General features: G+C 36.4%; 2 protein-coding genes across 2 annotated transcripts; both read left to right on the forward strand.

Moving 5' to 3' along the window:
- The first annotated feature begins 7,673 nt into the window (after positions 1 to 7,673).
- Positions 7,674 to 8,627, forward strand: LOC130045324 (olfactory receptor 5AP2). Its single transcript, XM_056138133.1, has one exon. The coding sequence runs from the start codon at positions 7,674 to 7,676 to the stop codon at positions 8,625 to 8,627; it is 954 nt and encodes a 317-aa protein (XP_055994108.1).
- Positions 8,628 to 12,560: 3,933 nt separating this feature from the next.
- Positions 12,561 to 16,294, forward strand: LOC130041949 (olfactory receptor 1020-like). Its single transcript, XM_056134250.1, has 3 exons — positions 12,561 to 12,568; positions 14,219 to 14,322; positions 15,465 to 16,294. The coding sequence occupies exons 1-3, from the start codon at positions 12,561 to 12,563 to the stop codon at positions 16,292 to 16,294; spliced, it is 942 nt and encodes a 313-aa protein (XP_055990225.1).
- The last annotated feature ends 2,818 nt before the right edge of the window (positions 16,295 to 19,112 follow it).

Consider the following 19,112-nt stretch of genomic DNA (forward strand, 5'->3'; position numbering starts at 1 on the left):
TAACAAAAATAACTACTGAGATTTTTTTTATCTTCTATGGTGGCAGAATTCAGTGGGAAAAAAGGAAGCCATTAAAAAAAGATTTATTTGCTAGTCTGGGCATGTTCACATAATGAGACCAATCAAATTTTTTTTGGAGGGGCAATTAGGGTACACTGGCAGGGCTCAGGGTTTCGTCTTGATCCTTTATGTAGGAATTACTTTTGGAGGTTCTCTCAGGATCATACAGGATGCTGAGTGTCCAACCTGGGTTGGTCACCTCCAAGGCAAATGCTCTACTCATTGTACTGTAGTGCCAAATGGATTTTTATGATGCCACTTTTGCTTCCGGTTGCAGACAAAGTGAATAACTTACAGGTTTATGATAAAGTGAGTGAATATGAAAAATTTAACTTTTTTCAGGATGAACAAACTTAAGAATTGGTAGAGACAGAATGACATTTCTGAGATTCAGCTGAGGATAAGGTCTTTCTTTCTTTCTTTCTTTCTTTCTTTCTTTCTTTCTTTCTTTCTTTCTTTCTTTCTTTCTTTCTTCCTTCCTTCCTTCCTTCCTTCCTTCCTTTCTTTCTTTCTTTCTTTCTTTCTTTCTTTCTTTCTTTCTTTCTTCTTTCTTCTGGTGAAAAGACTGACATCTGTTTCAGGAAAAATATATAGAAAGATTTACTAAAATTGAAAAATTTTAAATCCATGATAAATATTTGTAGGGAAACAGGTGAAGGAAAGAGAATATTAAAGTACTAAATACGAGGTTAAATTAGTACCATTACATGCATTACTTATTTTTTACTTAGAGAATAGCTTATACTTTTAATTTTCATTGTTCATTGTGAAAAGTGAAAAGAAGAATGAGCCAAAAATGACAAGATTTTGTTTTCACACTTTAAAAGAATTCAATGTTATACATTTGATTTGACCTGAGATATACTTTCATCTTAATATTTTTCAGCTATGACTAAAGATGAAATCTTGCAGTTTTCTGTAACTTGGATGAAATTGGAGGAAATCAGACTGAATAAAATGATTAGGAAAAAAAGAGGACAAACATCAGATGATCTAATTCATATGTAGAATACAAAGAAGCAAATCAAGGGTTTAGACAGCTGCCAGTGGAAATATGGTCAAGAGAACTGTGAACTGACAGTGTTCGCATGTTGAAAGGGAGATGGGCTTAGGATAATGGTGGAATGATTCTTCACGTTGGTAATGGGCATGGTTTAAAACATTGCAAGTATAAAACAATGACATTGAAATTAAAAAAACTATTCTAAAAAATAAATAAAATGTCTGTGGTAAAGGTAAAGGTAAAGGCCCTCCCGTTGATTGTCGATTTGCTCGAGCGGGCCCAGTAACGTCTCCATTGGAGACTTTGTTGTTACTGTGTCTGGCATATCGAATACATCACGGGTGGCTTGTCAGGCTCTGCCGTGTGGGCGAGATACTCTCGGTAGCTTGCCGGGCTCTCCGAGAAGGGCGGAGGAATCGAACTCGGGTCGGCCATGTTGGCCGCTTGTAAGGCGAACGCCCTACCCACTGTGCTATCGCTCCAGAGCATTTGACAAAATGTCTGTGATATATATAAAATAAAATGAGGGAATAATCATTATGTAATGATAACATTACATCAAAAGTAAAAATCATTAATATTATTATAAACATGTTATTAAACAATAATAAAATCATACAGATAACAATAATAAACGTTGCTAGTCTAGACTTTACATTTATTGAAAGCAAGAAATACTTTTAGTGTCTGACATACACTATCTGTGTATTTAGGAGGTTTTTTTTGGGGGAGGGGCGAGGGTTCACAGCCACAAATCTAGCACCTTTTATTCATTTTTAAAAAATGCTTATAGATTTATCTCTAATATTTATTATATATTTATATACATAAATCTATAACATAAAAAGCCCCAAACTCTAGTACCTAGAGAATATCAAGTACATAGCACATATCAATAAATATTAGTTAGTCACTTAAAAATAGAAAACAATTAAAGTAACAAAAGCATCCCATAAACTATTTTTCCACATTTTCATTTTCAGCCCATATGTACCCTTAAATCTAAAATAAATTCTTGTAGATAGCATATAGGAGGATCTCTCTTTTCAATTCAGATTCTTTAATTTTGATTTGTCAAGAAAGTTAATTTCTAGTAAGTGTCAGAGAGAAAAAATGTGCCCTTTCCAAAAGTACACTATTTGATCTAATAATACACTATTTAATCATTCATGATTTCAGTATTCAGTGCAAATTATAATATTTGATATGGAGAAAATTTTTACTATTCACTACAAACACACATTACAACTTGTCAATAGGTTATCCCTTATGCTACCAACTTTACAGCTGTGTCCAGTGTGACTGATTCCTCAGACTCAACAAGGAGATCACACTGAAACTTAAATTCTCATGGAAACCCTCCTGGTGGTATGGAGATAAAGTATCATCTAGTACCTTTTTGAATAATGCTCAATCTAGACTTGGAAATGAGCTCTCAAACTGAAGCTCTGTGAGATTTCCCATGTTATTGTCAGGGCCTGACCAGGACCTACCACTGATCCTGTCCATGATTAGTAACTCCTTTTGTGCCTCCATTGCTTCAATTCTACCATTCTTTTGGAATGACTTAGGATTCATGTATTTTTGTTTTCCTTGTCAATGACTTCTTTGTGCCCAAAATCTTTCTTCCAAATTCAATCATATTCCAGTTACAAAAAATTTAATAGTATTATTGGTCTAATAATACACTTTTTAATTATTTATGATTTCAGTATTTAGTATAAATTATATTAGGCTGTAGCGATAGCACAGTGGGTAGGGTGTTTGTCTTGCACGCGTCCGAACCAGGTTTGATTCCTCTGCTCCTCTCAGAGAGCCCAGCAAGCTACCGAGAGTATCTCGCCCACATGGCAAAGCCTGGCAAGCTATCCGTGATGTATTCGATAGCCCAACCACAGTAACAACAAATATCATAATGGAGACATTACTGGGCCCACTTGAGCAAATCGATGAACAACGGGAGGAAAGTGCTGCAGTGCTACAGTATAAATTATAATATTTGATATAAAGAAGCTAATTTGTCTTCTGAAAAGTGGCCTAGAGGATATAAGTGATCAACAACTATTGATATATTTGTTTCAGACTCCATAGTTTGTTTCTTAAGCTGATTTATTTTTTCCCTGAGCCATATCAAGTGGTGCTCACGGTTCATTCCTGGTTCTATGCTAAGAGGTCAGTTCTGGCGTGGCTGTGTGTGGTGTGGTGAATAAGCCTAGATAGGGCACATGCAAGGCAAGTGTGTAAATTCTACACACTCTATCTCCACCCCACCCTACTCTGTCTTTATATGAAAGATATACTTGCATCAATGGAGAGTCATGTAAATCTTCTAGATTGCATAGGCTAATAACTATTTTTTTACTCTGGACAGTAGGTAAGAACATCAGAGGAAAGCTTAATATATATATTAAGCTTTCCTCTGATATCTATATTAAGCTTTCCTCTGATATATATATATATACATATATATATATATATGAAGGGAGCGATAGCACAGCTGGTAGGGCGTTTGCCTTGCATGCGGCTGACCTGGCCTACCCAAGTTCAATTCTTCTGCCCCTCTCGGAGAGCCCAGCAAGCTACCGAGAGTATCTTGCCTGCATGGCAAAGTCTGGCAAGCTACGGATGAGGTATTCCATATGCCAAACACAGTAACAAGTCAAAGGAGACGTTACTGGGCCCGCTCAAACAAATCGATGAACAACGGGAGGACATTGCTACGGTTCTATGTTTTTGAGTTAGGTATTTATATTAATCTCTTAGTCTTGGGAAAGCTTAAATATATAGATGTCAGTGTCTAACATATAGAAACTATGCCAAAAATATATATAGACATCCCAGTCTAACAAGCATTGAGGCACAGAGTAATGATTGCGAGCACAAACAGCTTTCAATCATCTACCTCTTCATCCCTCCTACATCACCCCTCTTTATGATCCACTTTTTATATTTACTGAAAGTCCTTGAATGTACATTCAAAGGTAATACCATCTTGCTATTTTTTGGTGTACTCTTTTAATGCTCCCAAAGAGATCAAAGCAGTAAGTATCAGGGGAGATATGTAAAGAATATTTAATGATGTTTAGAAATATGTGACAAAAATACATTTTCCCCTGGGCTCAAAACAAATGAGAGAAATATGAAAGGAACCTAAGATTTTCTGGGATTCAGAGGAAGAAATATGAAGAGTAAAGTGGGAGCATATGAACTGCAATTCCCAGAGGCTACAGAACAAGAAATATATCCCAGTTAAAATAAATCAAGATGCTCACTCCAGTGTCCAGACAGAAATAGCTAGCAATAATATTTGCTTACTTGCAACTCATAGAGTCTGAAATTTCCACTATCTATTCAGTGTAATCTGGGAGAATTACGGTGAGTACTTTATGAAGGCTATGCTGTTGGGTATTTTTCCTCTCTTTCTATAGAAAATTAAGTCATTGGAGGAATATGCAAATAAATAAGACGTAAGAAAGCTAAAGAAAATTATTTTGTAATACAATTAAATCTAGATTTTTTCAATGATTAATGATTATATTGACAAATTAAACATAAAAAATAGGAAGGTAACAGCTACATAAAGGGTTTTGTTCATGTAATTTACAGACATAACAAACAAAAAAATTACAATTTTTTAAAATCTTTAATATGCCCAAAAGTCTCATGATCAGTCATCAAGAGTATGTTAAATAACACCATGTCCATGTTTATTATCATAATATTTCTGCATAATTATGAAAAATATGAGCAACAAAAATTATACTTTAATGTGTTTTGAAACACCAGCAGCATCTCAGAAAATCACACAGTTATTTTCACAGATTCTAAGAAATTCAAAACCAAGACCAGAATTTCTGAATTACGAGATTGACTAAAAAATCTCTTTATAGGTAAGGGAATGTTTTACAGAAGTCAGAAATTGAAGCACCAGAGCTTGATTAAAATTACAATAGCATAAATGTAAAAGAGGTTTAAGTTTTGCTAATTATAAAAAGTAATGGAGATGCTAAGAAAAAATTTTCCTCCACATTCATATAAACAATACATTTATGTATCTATTTCATTCAATTCAAATTATTCTTGAGTATTAATGAAAATTAAGGGATTTTATCAACGGTTCCATATGTTTGTGACACATTTATAATTAATGATTTATTCTCAATACCAAATCTCAAGAGAATGAGAATTGCATTTGCTGTGTATAAAATTTTATTAGACTAATTTTGAGCAAGAATTAATCATCTTCTGAAGTATCGTCAATTTTTCATGTGCAAGAAATATATAAGAAAATAAAAATAGGAGCAGGAGAGATATAGCACAGCCAGTAGGGACTTGCTTTGCATTAGACTGACAACAGTTCAATCCCCAGCACTGCATTTGTTCCCTTCAGCACCGCCAGAAATGTTCCATGAGCCAGGAGCTATAAGAAGCCCTATAATTGTGGCCTGGAATAACAAAAAAACTCAAATTAAATTAAAGGAGGTTATAGTGTTACCTACGTTATTGGATTTAAGTATAACTATTCAGGAAAATATATTAATTTAGGGCTTGTACAACACATAAAATTCTAGACTCATTTTAGTTCTTATTTTTTTTATGACTCATTAGAACCATTTTTACATGTGTGGGGTACAAAAATGTGGGAGCCTATTCTTTTCACTAGTCCTCATAACATAATCTTTCTCAGAAGTTTCCTGATTGTGATTGGAAAAAAAGATCCTTCCCTTTTTTCAAATTCCATTTGGAGAGCTTTTCTTTGGAGTGCAAAGAATTAGATTATTTGAAGGAAAACGTAGTAGCTTGTACATCTGTCTAGTGAAAGGAGAGTGGCAATGCTGTGTTGAGGAAGATATAACTGGACTCCAAAGAGCAGAATCCACCACTTACAAGCTACGAAAGTCTAATACTTCACTGATCTCATCTAATAAGTATAATGCTATAATATTCTTAGTTTGTATATCGATATCTGTTTTACTGGTTTGTGAGATTCATAAGATGATGGGACCATGCATTCTGATAGTACAGTAATGATCAGTAACAACTTTTGGCTTTATTTTGGTAAGATTGTTTTACTTCTTACCAAAGCAGAATACTCTCGGTAGCTCCAAAACCAGGCAAGCTACCTAGAGCATCCTGCCTGCATGGCAAAGCCTGGCAAGTCCCCGTGGCATATTTGATATACTAAAAATAGTAACAATAATGGGTCTCATTCTCCTGACGCTGAAAGAACTTCCAGTATGGCACTATTTGGAAGGATGAGCAAGGAGAGGCTGCTAAAATCTCAAGGCTGGGATGAATGGAGATGTTACTGGCACCCGCTTGAGTAAATCGATGAACAATGGGCTGACAGCGATACAATGATACAGCGAACAACTTTTGGCTTTATTTTTGTAATATTGTTTAACTTCTATCCTAATGGAAAATAGATGACACACAATATAAATAAACACTTCTGTATTTGAAGTATCTTCATTATTGGAACCAATTTCTGTCCATTCTTCTCTTTACTTGTACGGAGTAGTTCCTTCATCTCCATTGGTTTTGGATTATTTTGATTCCATGTTTCAATTTTAGAATATATCAAATATCTTTGTGTTGTGGTAAATGATGTAGCATAATCAGATTTTTAATCTGGTAGTCTATAATAAATAATAAAGAACAATAATAAAGGGATCTGGTGATTAGAATAAACATGGAGAATTCCACTGGACCTCTTGCCTAATATTTTTATTGGAAAGATATAGACAATACATCCATTTAAATTTATTCTTTTACCTTGTATTTGGCTTTATTTCTTATTTAAACTTGATAAATCTTATTTACATTTAGTTGGCATGGTGTTAAAATTTTTCCCTGGATTCTTTATGGCAATTGATATATTCTTTATGCATATATTGTTGTGTTTTATTTCTGTAGCAAGCCTGTAAATCAGTCCTTAGGGATTTTTCAGGGTCACATTCGGTATAAAAGACTTTAGATGGGAATTTCTACTCATTCTTAAATATTATTGTATAGTGGCTAGTGTTCAAAATTATTAAATATGACTTTTTTCTTTTTTTTGTAGATACTGATACATCTACAGTATATTTTGGTGTGGAACTAAAACAACTACATCAGAATATCTCTGCTTTTTTCTCTGATCATTGACTTTTAAATATCTTTGTGCCTCCAGCGGATGCAATTCTTTTCTTAGTTGATAAGTCTCCAAAACTCAAATAATTTTTCTTTGCCATTAATACTGTGGAAGAATAATCAGCAGACTTTTTTTTTTCACGATCTTTCTTAAGAGGTTGTATCTAGAGGGTACGTTGTAGTCTTACTTTTTAAAATCATTAATAATGAAAAGTATTGCATTTAAAGAATAAACTCCTGTAATCAATGAATAATAAATGTCAGAAGTGATTTTATTTTGGAGGGGTCCAATGTTATTTGTTTCAAGGTTATTCATCGTTAGGAGGCACACCAGGCATACCTGGATCTTTGATACAGAATCTTGTGTCTTTTAATATGGCATTAAGTCTATCATACGTTTTATGCATTCTACTTTGCATGTTTCTGTTAGAATTTGTGTGCATGCCAATGAAATTCCATCTTTATTATTGCAGCTCAAATGAGCAGATACATGAAAGAGGTTGAACACAGGAATGAGACGGAAGTGACAGAATTTATCCTCCTGGGACTCTCGGATAATTCAGAATTACAAGTTATTCTCTTTGTATTGTTTCTTTTGATCTACATAGCAACTATGGTGGGTAATCTGGGTATGATCATATTAATTAAGATTGAGCCTTGTCTTCACACTCCCATGTACTTCTTTCTCAGTAGTCTCTCCTTCGTTGATGCCTCATACTCCTCTTCCGTCACTCCTAAAATGCTGGTGAATCTTGTGTCTGAGAATAAGGCCATTTCTTTTAATGGATGTGCTGCCCAGTTCTATTTCTTTGGCTCCTTCCTGGGAACTGAATGTTTCCTATTGGCTATGATGGCCTATGATCGCTATGCAGCTATTTGGAATCCTCTACTATACCCAGTTCTCATGTCTGGGAGAGTTTGCTTCTTATTAGTAGCAATCTCATTCTTAGCAGGTTTTGGGAATGCAGCCATACACACAGGAATGACATTCAGATTGTCCTTTTGTGGCTCTAATAGAATCAACCATTTCTACTGTGACACCCCACCATTACTCAAGCTGTCTTGCTCTGATACTCACATCAATGGCATTGTGATCATGGCGTTCTCCAGTTTTAATGTCATTAGTTGTGTTTTGATTGTCCTCATTTCCTACCTTTGTATCCTCATTGCCATTCTGAGGATGCCCTCCACAGAGGGAAGACATAAAGCCTTCTCCACCTGTGCCTCCCATCTCATGGCTGTTACCATCTTTTTTGGAACAATCCTCTTCATGTATTTGCGCCCTACATCTAGCTACTCAATGGAACAGGACAAAGTTGTCTCTGTCTTTTATACAGTTGTGATACCCATGCTAAATCCTCTCATCTATAGTTTAAAAAATAAGGATGTGAAAGGGGCTCTTAGGAAGATATTAAAGAAAAACATGTTGTAAAGTCACATTGAACGTAATTCTATCACATTGAAGAAAATATTTTTCGAATAATAATATTATTGTTGGATTGCTTAAATATTTTGTATTAAAATAGATTCTTTATGAAAAATATCTGCATCTTAACATCCTGGTATCATAATTGTGTAGTCAAAATTTATATGATGAATTTTCTCAGTGAAATCTGGTAAAGTATTAGGACACTTGGAATTGACTAGTCTGAATTTAAATTCTAACATCAGTATCAAGCATTTCTTTCTGAGTTTTATTATATATTTATCAGAATCTTTGACTGTGGCCTGGGTAAATGTATTTTAGGTCAGACAATTGTGTGTAAGAAGTTTGTTGCAAAATATTCCCAAGAACAATGTCTGTGAGCGAAGGAAACAGCATAAATTATGATAAAATTAGAACCCAGTCACATGGATCTCTAAATCTGAGTGGATCCTTCAGATATATTCAAAATAGTGAAAAAGAACCAATTTGTGTTCCCAGCATGACCAATTTTGGATGTGGTTCCTTTTTTAGAAGGAGACAATAGCTAAGCTATAAATTTGACTTAGCAAGAGCAATTGCATAACTGAAACTCAGCTGTGACCATTGCTTACACATACCTGAAAGTTGGGAAAATAAATCTGTTAAAGCAAATCTGGGATGTTTCATGGAATTGACTGTAAATAATGACTCACAATGATGTCAAATTAACCACAAAAGTTTCACTAAAGAAATCTTATCAATTATTATTGGGCACCACTATGATTATAGGGTTTGGTATCACTGTAGCACTGTCCCTTCCGTTCATTGATTTGCTCGAGTGGGCACCAGTAATGTCTCACAGTAAATTGTGAGACTTGTTGATAATGTTCTTGGCATATCGGATACGTGATGGGGAGCTTGTCAGGCTCTGCTCTGCGGGCTAGATACTCTTGGTAGCTTGCACAGCTCTCCGAGAGGGCTGAAGGAATTGAACCCAGGTTGGCTGCATGCAAGGCAAATGCCCTACCTGCTGTGCTGTAGCTCCAGCCCAGAGTTTGGTAAAATAAAATAAATTATTTGAGGAGAGTGATCAAGGTACTTAAATTTTTTATCTATCCATTTCCAAAATTTCATAATTTTCAGCAAGTATGTATATAATTAAATTAAATAATTAATAATTAAACTATCTAATAAATATTGCAGTGTGGGTGTAATTAATGTTAGAATGAGGGGGTACAGAAACCTACTTCGATAAGATGTGTTGAAAGGGAACTAGGTCAATTTTGGAACAAGGTAGATTTGATTTCTGGTTATGCTTTATTCATGCAGATCATGAGGGAGAATAACTTTTCTCTTATACTCTGAGTGAGACCGCCTCATCCTTTAATAATTTATCGGAGATCCCCAAAGGGGTATTAACTGATCCTGTTTACCCTGAACAGTCCTCCCATCTTTTTATATTTTTTTCTTTTCAGCTGCTAACCAAGGTTTCTTTAAAAAGCATTTCAATATTGTATCATATCTGGTCTTTTCCTTACCTTTTATTCTAGCTCCTCTTTTATCATATATTGCTTCTTGTAAACAACTCTTAGAAAAGTGGACATTTTTATGATATGAGTATATCTCTGATATACCCATGTCCACAGTTCAGTCATTTCAATCAAGATCCCACAATGATTCCTTCTTAATCACCTGTAACTCTATGATTTTACTTTCTTTTTATTCTACTTACCTAGCTCTTAATATACCCAATTTAGTGAAAGCTGCTTCTTTTCTCTATTCTCCACTTAAAGTGCTTATTGTATTGAAAAATTCATCAAGATACATCTCTCTTTACCTTTCTCTCTTTTGTCTTTGAGGCCAATTCCTCTGCACATTCGCCTCTTCTATGACAAATTTTAATCCACAATAAAAAGTTTTTGCACATTTTCCACAAACTCTCTGCACAGTCACCAACTCTATGACCAACTTTATCCCACATTAAAAACATTTTTGTACTTGACTTTTCCTATCACTATGCTATCACTGTGTCCCTGCAACTCCAGGCTACACACTGAAGGAAAGAATTGACAATTAATTTTATTGCCCCATCTACCAGAACCAAAAATATTGCCTACTTCATAAATTACACTTAATAAATATTTATTAAATAAATCCACTAATGAAGTGACTGATTGAGCAGTGTAATTAGAAATGTTAGAGATTGCAGCTTAAATGGAATCCTGAAGTTTGGAGGCAGGGTCTGGTCAAATTTATACCATTTAATTCATTTATTCCATGGGGTCTCAGCATCATGAAACACTGCTTGCACATATCTAAATGTTGTTGACTCTCCAGGGTATGAATGGTTCACTGGGGAGGATAAAGCCAAATCATCTTAGTGAAAAATAAAATTCATGTAATTGTGTACTTGCATAATTCAGACTTTCTACTTCCAATGTTTTGAAGAGACTAAACCTCTAGAGAATTATGATAAATAAGGCTGGCCCTCAGTCTTACAATCAGAACATAATTTTCTTGCACTATTGAGTGATTTTCCTTATTTTGAGTGGTTCATAACTTAAATTATTATGCCATTTTTATTTTCTTATGCCACTTTATTTTCATTCTTATCCACATACAAATTTCATGTTTTAAGATAGAAAAACTCTTTCTTTAAAATAAGCCCAACTAAACTAGTAAATATTACTGTATTACTGTTTTCATTATATATTTCTTAAGGACAAAAGGTAAGATTACTTAGTTTATATAACATTATTTCAGATGTAGAAAAATTTTAAGAAATTAAATAGTTCCTTTAAGCAACTAAGGCTAAGTATTTATATTGCAATATGTATAAAATGTTGGATTTAATGTTACCAAATAAATATGAATTTTAAAAGAACAGAGGATTTATGACACTAATAATAACTCTTATATATATTTAGCATGTTCATGCATATGAATAAATGGATGAACGTTAATATATTTATGTCTGTTTATGTACATGAAAACTGAGAATGTGGTTTTGTGAATAAATACCTAATTTATTTGTATTTTTTATCTGCAAATATTAAAATGATGAATTTTAAAAAACACACACAAATATACACATAACACCAAATATAATTAGACTTATGCAGTTTTAATGATTGTGCTTGTATATTCTGTGCTTGTGCTTGCATATGAGTGTATAAAACAGAGTTCTAAAAATTACTGCAAATTTTTAGCTATGGTTAACTTTAAAGATAGAATTCTTAGCTGATTTCAGATTAAAAAGATATGATAAACAACATAGGATAAATAAACTATGTCACATATACACAATGAAAATTAAGAAATTAGGCTATAGGAAAAGTTAAAATTATATACTTTGCCCCTACATGCATGGATCTTGAGAGTATCATGTTGAGTGAAGTTACATAATGTGCTCTCTCATATGTGGGATAGAAAGAAATACAGTAAGGGAACAACATAAGGTTAAAGGAAACAGAAAATGATAATTAGTCTCTAGAATAGAACTGAACTCAGTTAAGTATATGAGGTGGTGATGGGGGAGAGATGAGTTAATGGTGGAGGGAAATAAACACTCGTGGAGGATGTTGTAATATCATATATAAAAGCCTATTATAAACAGTATTGTTAATCATGATGTCTCAAAAAAGATTAAATTAGAAAAATGAAGACTACTACAACAATCTAGATATGTTACTGGTTTAGTCCTTGCTGGCAGCGTTAAGGTTGTATTGGGTAATTGGCATATTTATCAGAGTCAACTAATCTATCTCATAGGCTAGTAATAAAATGTGTTTTAAAGAATAATTTTTCCAGTATTTATTTGAATCTAACATCATCTGATAAAATGGAAGTACAGATGTCATTGATTTGAATAGGAAATGTAATGATTGGAAAAAAGCTAGAAAAGGGTACAAGCAATGAAGAATTCAATTTTGGTACATGTAGAATTACTATTTGTCATCCATGTGGAAGTAAGAGCAGGAGATTTAATTTTAAGACTGTGATTAGGAAAAGATTTCTAGATGGAGATATAAATTCAGGTATTCTAAGTATATAGATAGCATTTCAAGTGTTAAGAAGGAATGACATTACCAAAGTAGAGTGTAAATAGAATGTATACAAAAATGTAGTAAAATATCTGGGATACCCATGATGTATTCGATATGCCAAACATAGTAACAACAAAGTCTCCAATGGAGACGTTACTGGGCCCGCTCGAGCAAATCGATGAACAACGGGAGGACAGTGACAGTGACAGTGACTTATTTCAACACTGAGTCATAAAGATGGGGAGGAATAAGTTTAGAAGAAAAGGCAAAACATATGTGATAGGAGAGATGTTCAAGTTTGGTGCTCTGGAAGACTAGAAACCAAAGGTTTCTAATCAGAAGGATGCAATAAACTGCAAATGTGATTGAAATGTTAAAAATGATACATGAGAAGGGATAGCTGGATTTGGAAGCATACAGGCTCCTGATGAGTATAACAGGAATAGTTTCTGTGGAGTGGTAGAGTAAAAGCCTGATTAATACGTCTTAAAAGAAGACACATAAAACAGAACTGGATCTAACTAATATATTCAACCCTAATATATGTTTATCTTCCAAGAAGGATTTAAATGTATTTGGTGACAGGTTATATAGAATTAAGATCAATGGAGAAGGAAAAAAATGTTGATAGGTAGAGTTGGATGTGAACAAGTGATGTTCACTCATCAGACTTCACATACAGATATGCACATTCATTTTATTTATTTATTTATTTATTTATTTTCCATGTAGGATTTTACATTTTGTTTTTAATTTTTTGGTTTAATTTTATTCTTATAAAATTGTTCACAGTGATATATTAAACTCAAAATTCCAATACCACATTCTCTGTAGCACTGTCCGCCCAATTGTTCATTGAGTTGCTCAAGCGGGCCGAGTAACGTCTCCATTGTGAGACTCGTTGTTACTGTGTTTGGCATATCAAATACATCATGAGTAGCTTGCCAGGCTTTGCCGTTCGGGCAAGATACTCTCAGTAGCTTTCTGGGCTCTCTAAAAGGGGCAGAGGAATCGAACCCGGCTCGGCCACGCTGGCAGCATGCAAGGCAAACGCCCTACCGCTGTGCTATCACTCCAGCCCACCAAAATTATACCTTCCCACCACCATTATTTCCTACTTTCCCACCCACTACCCTAGCCTGTCCCAATAGCTGGCCCAAAATTATTTATTTTTCATTGCTTATTAGTATTAATTCACAAAAATGATCAAAATATTTCCTTAGAAGAATGTGTTGTGAAGATTTTTGTACCTCACCCTTGAGCCATTAAGCTCTTGTATAAGAGATTGCTAATCTATTGTTACAGGTTATGCCTTGTGGGTTAATATTTTCTTAATGGAAATTGGTTGCCTTCTTCTTTACATTCCACTAATGTGGGCACATTCATTTTTAAATGAAATAGGTTGTGAATGGACTCGTTTGTTAGTGTAATGAAAAAACATGTCCTCAGAATATCATAGAAGAAATCATACAGAAGAGAATGATTATGTGAATTTGTCTGATACTTTTGTTTTATAATTCATTTCATCTTTTTTTTTTTGCTATCCAAGAGAAGGAATTATCCATTCTGAAGTATAGTTATCATGAACCACACTACAGTCACTGAATTTATTCTACTAGGATTCCGAGATCATCCAGAACTACAGTGGATTCTATTTGTGGTATTTCTAGTCATCTATATGAGACCTCCAAGCCTACTCGAATTGGAGTCGAGCATCTTCCACCCAGATCCTCCAAATTCCAGTAGGCGGGGGTCACACCCACCACCTGGCCCCCTGGCGCCGTGTAATCCCATCAGCGGCCAAGACTCAGAGACTATAAAATCCAGATCCCGGACGAGAGCAGTGCAGTCTCTGCCCCCGCGCCTCGGTGTTCCTTCCCGGAGTCCCTTGGAGGGGAGCGGGTTGAGCTTTCCTCCCCGCCCCGGCCAGGGCTACGGCAGCCGGAGACCTCCAGGACCAGCCACCACCATGCTGAGACCACTCTCCGCACACCTGAAGGTACTGGCAGAGGGACAAAGCCACGCGGGTTCCGGGGCCGAGACCTCCAAGCCTACTCGAATTGGAGTCGAGCATCTTCCACCCAGATCCTCCAAATTCCAGGAGGCGGGGGTCACACCCACCACCTGGCCCCCTGGCGCCGTGTAATCCCATCAGCGGCCAAGACTCAGAGACTATAAAATCCAGATCCCGGACGAGAGCAGTGCAGTCTCTGCCCCCGCGCCTCGGTGTTCCTTCCCGGAGTCCCTTGGAGGGGAGCGGGTTGAGCTTTCCTCCCCGCCCCGGCCAGGGCTACGGCAGCCGGAGACCTCCAGGACCAGCCACCACCATGCTGAGACCACTCTCCGCACACCTGAAGGTACTGGCAGAGGGACAAAGCCACGCGGGTTCCGGGGCCGAGACCTCCAAGCCTACTCGAATTGGAGTCGAGCATCTTCCACCCAGATCCTCCAAATTCCAGTAGGCGGGGGTCACACCCACCACCTGGCCCCCTGGCGCCGTGTAATCCCATCAGCGGCCAAGACTCAGAGACTATAAAATCCAGATCCCGGAACCGCGCGGCCGCATTTGCGGCCACGCGACATCTTATTATCTCATTCCTACTTTGGACAAACTTCCAGGCTGTCGAATGTAGCCTGCCCACAGGGCAGAGTCTGGCAAACTCCCCGTGGCCTACCAAATATGCCAAATACCAGTAACAATGATGGGTCTCATTCTCCTAAAGAGCCCTGAATATAATCTCAGGGCTAGGATGAAAGAGACGTTACTGGGGCCTGCTCGAGGCAATCGACGATTAACAGGATGATGAAATGAAATGAAATATGATCACATTCTTTGGAAATCTTGGCATGATCCTCTTAATCAAGATTGACTCACATCTCCACACTCCAATGTACTTTTTCCTCAGTAACTTGTCCCTCATTGACTTCTGTTATTCTTCTGTCATTGTCCCTAATATGTTGGTGAATTTTTGTGTAGAGAATCCAGTTATTTCATTTAATGGATGTGCCACACAGTTCTTCTTTTTTGGTTCCTTTGCTGGCATCGAGGGTTTCCTGTTGGCTGTTATGGCCTATGACAGATATGTGGCCATCTGCAAGCCTCTCCTTTACACAGTTACAATGTCACCCCAACTCAATATCTCTCTAGTGCTGGCCACTTACCTTGCAGGATTTGTGAATGCTGCCATTCATACTGGTCTCACCTTCCAACTGTCTTTCTGCCGCTCAAATATCATCAACCACTTCTTCTGTGACACTCCGCCCCTCCTGAAACTCTCCTGCACTGACACACATATCAATGAAATCGTCATTTTTGCTTTTGCCAGTTTCAATGAACTGAGTTGCCTCCTGACCATTCTCATTTCTTATCTCTACATCCTGATGGCCATCTTGAGGATCCGTTCTACCGAAGGGAGGCTCAAAGCCTTCTCGACCTGTGCTTCTCACTTGATGGCTGTCACCATCTTCTTTGGCACAATCCTATTCATGTATCTGCGCCCCAGCTCCAGCTACTCCATGGACCAAGATAAAGTGGTGTCTGTATTTTATACAGTGGTCATCCCTATGTTAAATCCTCTCATCTACAGTCTGCGAAATAAGGAGGTCAAAGCCTCTGCACGTAAACTTTTTCAAAAAACTTCTCTTTGAATTTGCTCTTAGAGTCATCAAAGTCTGAGAATTTATGACTTTGATGGAACCAAGAAAGACCACATTTTCATCACTTCACTCTCATTCCATTTTAATGTCTCAGAACATTTTTTTCTCCATAAATGGTGTTGGAATCTGATGCCCAGACATTCTGGGGAAGACGGTCACTCATTCCGTTTAATTGCAACAGTTCTGCGAATTTTTATGCTTGCAAGTAACCAAGTGTTGTATTTTAACTGCTTGTTCATTGATACGGAATCTAGTACAAAGATAAGACAGAGAAAGATTGAAAGGTAGATGACTTATTCTTCTATGGCCTCAGAATTAGATGGCTGTATGTGCCACAAGAATGATAATGAGGACTTAGCTGAGCCAGAATAAGGGCAGAGGAGTGAATTATGTATAAGAGATGTAGAACTAAGACTTTTTGAAGGTGCAGAAGTTAAGACTTTCTAACCATAGAAAGTCAGCTAGACCTCTGAGGGAACAGTGAAGAAAAGCTTCAGGGTAAATGTAAGGGAGAATCACAGAATAAAAATACCTTGATCACACAGCAGGACTTTTAGAAAAGACTTGTTCTTCATAATATTGAAAGACAAAGTGTCATATTCTTTGGTCTTTGTGTTTGTTAGTTTAAAATTAAAGTGTAAAGCAAAGAAATATGGGCTTCCTTTCTCTTACTTATTAGTTCAGATGGAAATGTGATTGAACAAATTAAAAATTTTCAGTGGGATTGATTGGAGGAATTTCACAAAAGTGATAGCTTCCCATTATGACTGTTCTTTTTTTTTCCTGACAGATGTGAGTATAAAATGTTCTAAACTGGTTAGAATTTGTTTAGATATAGGTATGATCCTATTGTATCCCTTTGTCATAGAAGGACTGTCATCTTAATGGAAAACACACACTTAAAGAAGGCTAATAGTTTTTCATTATAACCCATGATTCTGGATAATAAATCAAACTCAAATGTTATGTTATTCTCCTATATTATATTTAGAACCATTGTATATTAAAACCACATAATATTTTTATTTAATATTTTTTGTCCATATTAGCATTCTTTTCCTGGAAAGTCTTCATATTTCAAGACACAGTGCATTTATCTCTTTATTCCCCTGACCTCAATTCTTCCTAGAGTAAGGCAGTTACAACTGCTCATGCTTCAAACTCCATAGTTGCAGCTACTCCAACCCAGCACTAAGTAAAGGAACCAAGTAATAACAGCACAATATAATATTACCTGACACACTGAGAGAGCATCTTAGAAGCAGAACTTCTTTATATATCTACCTTCTAATCCTTATGCTTTCCCTGTATGACACCATAAGCATCTTAAAGTTAAGAATCAGTCCAACTGAAGTTACAGGATTTTTTTTTAAAAATAGTGCTTCTAACACCTGGAACTGAAAGTAATCAATAATCATAATTTCAAAAAAGTTAATGATAGGGAGGAGATGGAGTCGTACTACAGTATATTGGGTGCTTGTCTTGCACACAATCAACCTGGGTTATAAATTGGACAACAAGTTGGTCCCCAGAGCCCACCAGGAATGATCACTGAGCTCAGAGCCAGTAGTAAGCCCTGACATTGCACAGGTGTCATCCTTCCCATGCCAAAAAAAAAAAAAGAAAAAGTCAATGACAGGAAAATTTAGATTATTTGGGCTATAAAGCTTTATTCTTTTTAAAACAAGTTGTGTGGTCTTTAAAGAAACATTTTAATAGGTGTGCAAGATAGCCTCAATGTAATATAAAATACATATAATTTCAACAGATGGCAAAAGTATTCATTTAAATAACACAATATTAATTCAAAGTAACACAAGGTTAAAGTTCTCCATGTTACTAGCGCTCTCTCTCTCTCTCTCTCTCTCTCTCTCTCTCTGTCTCTGTCTCTCTCTCTCTCTGTTTCCTCATCATCATTCTGATTGGGATGTGTTTTAGAGTATTTTAGCTTTTGATTTATTCTAGCAGGTACTCTTAGGGCCTCCTGGATCTGGGTGCATGCTCTCTTGAGCTCTGGGAATGTCTCAGCAATTATGGCTTTAACTATTGCTTATTCATCAGGGTTGCCTTCTTGATGTCTTGTACCTCGGTGATTTGTGGTTCTTATTTTGTTCGTCTTGAATTCATTCCAAATTTCTCTTGTCTTCTGCTGTTTTATTTTGAGGTTCTTTTCCATATTTTGTTGTTGTCTGGAGATTTTTGGCACCTCATCTTGGAGTTTACTGATTCTGTCCTAAGAAGCTCTTACTCTGCTGCCAAGTCCCTCCTCCTGAGTCTATCACTATCACTGTCCTCCCATAGTTATCAATTTGCTCGAGCAGGCCGTGTAACGTCTCCATTGTGAGACTTGTTGTTACTGTGTTTGGCTTATCAAATACATCACGGGGAGCTTGCCAGGCTTTGCCATGTGGGCGAGATACTCTGGGTAGTTTGCCAGGCTCTTCGAGAGGGGCAGAGGAATTGAACCCGCGTCAGTAGGGTTGGCCGCATGCAAGGCAAATGCCCTACCTGTTGTGCTATCCCTCCAGCCCTCATTTCTGCTCTCATATTCTCTTATTTTTTTGTTTTTGTTTTGTTTTGTTTTGTTTGGCAGTGCATTCTATGTTTCTTTGAGCCCCTTATGCATTCTCAACAATTCCATTCTAAATTCCTTATCAGAGAGTTTATATAGCTCATTATTACTGTTTGGGTCATCTGGGCTAGCATCTTCCCTCACTAAGCCTGGTGGATTTTTTCATTGCTTTACCATTGTGACATTTGCCATTTGGAGTTGTTTCTTGTGTGTTGTATGACTAGGAACCTGAAGTTA

The sequence above is a fragment of the Sorex fumeus genome, unplaced genomic scaffold, assembly GCF_029834395.1.
Source record: "Sorex fumeus unplaced genomic scaffold, SorFum_2.1 ptg000007l, whole genome shotgun sequence".
NCBI lineage: Eukaryota > Metazoa > Chordata > Mammalia > Eulipotyphla > Soricidae > Sorex > Sorex fumeus.

Coding starts and splice junctions, on each gene's coding strand:
- LOC130045324 (XM_056138133.1), top strand. CDS start 7,674: ATGAGCAGATACATGAAAGAGGTTGAACACAGGAATGAGACGGAAGTG.
- LOC130041949 (XM_056134250.1), top strand. Junction 14,323..15,464: donor TGTGGTATTTCTAGTCATCT/ATATGAGACCTC, acceptor AAATGAAATGAA/ATATGATCACATTCTTTGGA.